Genomic DNA, 3,931 nt, shown 5'->3' with positions numbered 1-3,931 from the left:
CCTTACTCCAAATAACATTAGCAATCGAATTCAAATAGACATCGAACTATTTAATAAACTTCTCCTTATAGGGGTACTCACTACTCATATATCCCTTCTTATAATAAGAGAAATAATAACCCTCATAACTAAACTCACGCATTTCTTCGAGGGTTAGGCGGTCGAAGGCTTTAATAGTTTTAACAACGGGTTTAGAGACAGTAATTTCCTTAATAGAACCGGTAACGCAATAGAAGCCTTACTTACCTTCGCGCTAACAGATCTTCTAAATATTTATATAATTACCTTCGTTTAAAGAATTAAAGAAAAGGATATAATTATTAAATTATTTTAACGAATCTAAATAAATTAATTCTACTACTTAATAGAATTCTTTAATAATCTTACAACGAAGGTCGCTTTTCTACTAATTACGCAGGTAATAGCACTAACTAACTAAATACTAAAAGGTATTTTTAAAAATCTAAAAATATTTATTATATTTTATTTTTAAATTATTAAACTTAGCAAGAACTTTTTTATAAGTACTATAATTGTAATATTCGTCCTATAAATATTTTAAAAATTTATTGAAATGATTAAACGATTAGGATAATCGGGGTCCAGATATAGTAATAATATTTAGGCGGCTTTACCTGCTAGGTAATTAGTAATATATCCGAATTTTTAATAATTATTATCGAAATAATTAACATTAACCTCAAATTTAGTCTTAATTTAATAGTACTATATATCGAAGGTAACCTTATCCTCCTTTTTATTATTATAGAATTTACTAGCACTCTCCTCTTTCGCCGAACGTTTATTATTTAAGGACTAAATTATAATAGTAATACCGGGAATATTAAACCGAGAGCGACCGTTAGTACAGAGGGGGCTATTCTTAAATCCCTTCAATATTCTAAATTTATTAGAATCTTTATCGGAATTATCGGGGTCTCTATTACTAAATATAGTCTTGCTTATAACGTTCAACGCAACTTTTAGAGAAGTTAATAAATATTTATTTTCCTTCTTAAAACGTTAATTCTCTACAAACGCCTATTGAAAATTAGTATTTGAAGCGTAGAAAGATTAGTCGGTAGGGGGATCCGGATTAACACTAACGATTTTCTTAAATAAATTTATAGCGACGGAACCGAAGCAATCGGCCTAAGTCTCTATAACTTAAAAATCTTTATTAATTTAATTGAATAATCCAATAAAATTATTAAATTAGTCGATAACGGCTATAAAGGAAGTAATACGTATACGTATCTCTAAGAATATAACCTTAAGGGTTTCCTAGAATAGAGTAATAAATTACTTATAGGTTATAAGGCTATTAAAGGTTTTAATTTTGGGGTCGCCCTTACCTTCGGCTATTATAAGGGTAAATAATATAAAAGCATCATTATTATAATATATATAATCGAAGAGACTAAGGAGATATTTTTTTAAATTGTAAGTAAGGACCTCTTTATTAACGAAATAATAAGCACAATAGGTAATAAATTAAACATAATCGAAATAATATTTATATAGCTCTTCGGGAGTTAAACCCGATAGGTCGAATTTATTATTATTATCATCGATATTAATAGTATAGGAAGCGGCTCCTTGGAAATCGGGACTATAAAAGTCGTTAGGATCGAGGGACTTACGTCTAACCTCGGAGGAGGGGAATTTACCTTCTTTCGGAATATATTTCTTTAAAATATTAGGGTTAAAATAAACCCGGCGCGATTATACAACTTCAATATTATTACGGGCTATCCTAGTAATTAGATAATTCCTTCTTATTATTTAGTTAATTAGTAATTTAATTAGTAATTACTTTAAATTCCTCTTTAGAAATCCTTTATAAAGGATAGGGGGGATTACAACATATTGTATATCGGATTATTTACTTACTCTAATCGTTAATTCTAATCGTCAATCACTACGTTACTACATTATAACCTTTTTTAATAGTAGGATATTTAAAACCGTCCCTAGTAGAGAAATAAATTATAAATAGTATGAAAGTACGTAACGGGCGAAGTAAGGCTATAGTATTATTAATATTTAATATAGAATTTACAATTAAAGAGTAAAATAAAAGGTAAGAGTTGTGCGCGCAGCTGGCGATAGGAGATATGCTCCCAGAGCCAGGTCCACTACAGCCCACTCTTCCTTATCTAATCTACAACCAATTACATCAATCGCATCCGCGCGATGTCCTCCAATACAGGGCATAACCCATCCGACTGGGCCATAACAATAAGGATAAAGATAACGAATTAGGTAGATATTAGGAGGCGAGGGCGAGAGAGTAAATGGCGAGAGGGGAGGTGAGGGAGGAGGAGGCGAGAGGGGAGGAGGAGGCTATTAAAATATCGTTAATAATTTTATTTAACGAGCTATCTAAGCTGTTAGATGTTAGTATTTAGAGTTCCCTTAATACTATAAAAGTATTACTAGATTGGCGTTGTCAGATTTGCTGTATGGGATTTGCCACATGGGATTCACTGGGTTAGAATGTTGTAAGACATCACAAATCACGATTTTTACAGCTAAAACAACATATTTTACATGACAGCTGACATCCCTCTTTTTTGGGTGTATGTAGGTTTGGGGTGGGTGTGCGGAGGTTTACCCTAAAGGAAAGTGGCGCTTTAAATTTGAATTTTATTCCTATTAGTTTTATTATTCTAGTATTAGAATAATATAATAGTAGGAAAGACGAGATTAATTCGCTATAGCAATAAATAAAAACCGTTATAACTATAAATAAAGTAAAAGCGGTGTAAAATCTACGACCGAAATGTAGCTAGGGGTTTTTATCTAGCGGCGCTTAACGCTATACGGTTTTCCCTTCTAGGGAACTAGAGAAGGACCCCATGCCAAAAAGGCACTATAGTTATATAGTATAGGGAACAAGATTATTATTAGTCTTACCTAAAATTTAATATTCCTTTCTTTTTATTTCCTACTTAAACTATATAAAATACTATATACTATACTTATAAATAATATTTATTTAGCCCTTACTTTTCTAAATTACATTTTCGTAAAATGAAACAGCCTTGCCACTTTTAAACTCGCTCGGCCTAAGAAGTTTATACTAACTAATAGTATTGTAAAGGGCCTTATAATTGAAAAATTAATTACGAACTTCCTTATCGGGCGTTATAGAGAAAACGTTACCTTCCTAGTATATAACCTTTCCCCAATCTACCCGGTAATTTTAAACCTACCCTAGTTAAAACGCTATAAGCTATCTATTTTGTAGACCGGTAGAAAAATATATTCTTTAGTAAATATAATATTAAATACTTCCCTACTAACTTACCGGCCCCTTTAAGAATCGTATTAAATACTAATTACTACTCCTTCTTTCCTTAATATTGCTATACCGACGACCCGCGAAATAATATAGTAAATAATAATAGCCTTACTTCTTTAAAACCTTAAATAAAAATAAATAATTATATTGTAAGGACGAAAACCTCTCCTTTAATTTTTAATTTCCGAAGATAATTACTATTTAAGGGTATTTTAAGTATTTTATTATTCAATCCGATTTCGACCCCCTTAAGCAACCTATTATAATTTACTATTTAGATTTAATTTTAATAAACTATTCCCCTTGTAAATCCCCCAGAACTTTAGATAGAGATAATAAATTATATTGAAAAGATATATAAAACTCCTATTAATTTCGCTATTAGGGCCGGAAAATTCGGACGATATTAAGAGCCCGATTACAAACCTAATAGGGCTATGAAAAGTATAGAAGGCTAATCGGGAGGAATTTAGAATAACAAAGCCGAAATTGTAATATATAGGACGCTTTATTATAAGCCTAGTCAAGTTAATAAACCGGAGAAGCCGGATAATAATAATCTTGTTCCCTATACTATATAACTATAGTGCCATCTTAATATAGGGTCCTTCTCCAGTTCCCTGG

At 31.1% G+C, this 3,931-nt stretch overlaps 1 protein-coding gene across 1 annotated transcript; it reads right to left on the bottom strand.

The window, feature by feature from the left end:
• Window positions 1–1,494: 1,494 nt before the first annotated feature.
• B0T23DRAFT_306956 (uncharacterized protein) lies at window positions 1,495–1,722 on the bottom strand (the record flags this gene model as incomplete). Its single annotated transcript, XM_062834405.1, has 1 exon — window positions 1,495–1,722. A coding segment is annotated over one exon (228 nt), but the record flags the coding sequence as incomplete, so codon positions are not given.
• Window positions 1,723–3,931: the final 2,209 nt, after the last annotated feature.

This window comes from Neurospora hispaniola, assembly GCF_033458365.1.
Source record: "Neurospora hispaniola strain FGSC 10403 chromosome Unknown B0T23scaffold_1, whole genome shotgun sequence".
Taxonomy (NCBI): domain Eukaryota; kingdom Fungi; phylum Ascomycota; class Sordariomycetes; order Sordariales; family Sordariaceae; genus Neurospora; species Neurospora hispaniola.
The sequence above is the reverse complement of the archived record's forward strand: the minus strand, read 5'-3'. Positions and strand labels throughout refer to the sequence as shown.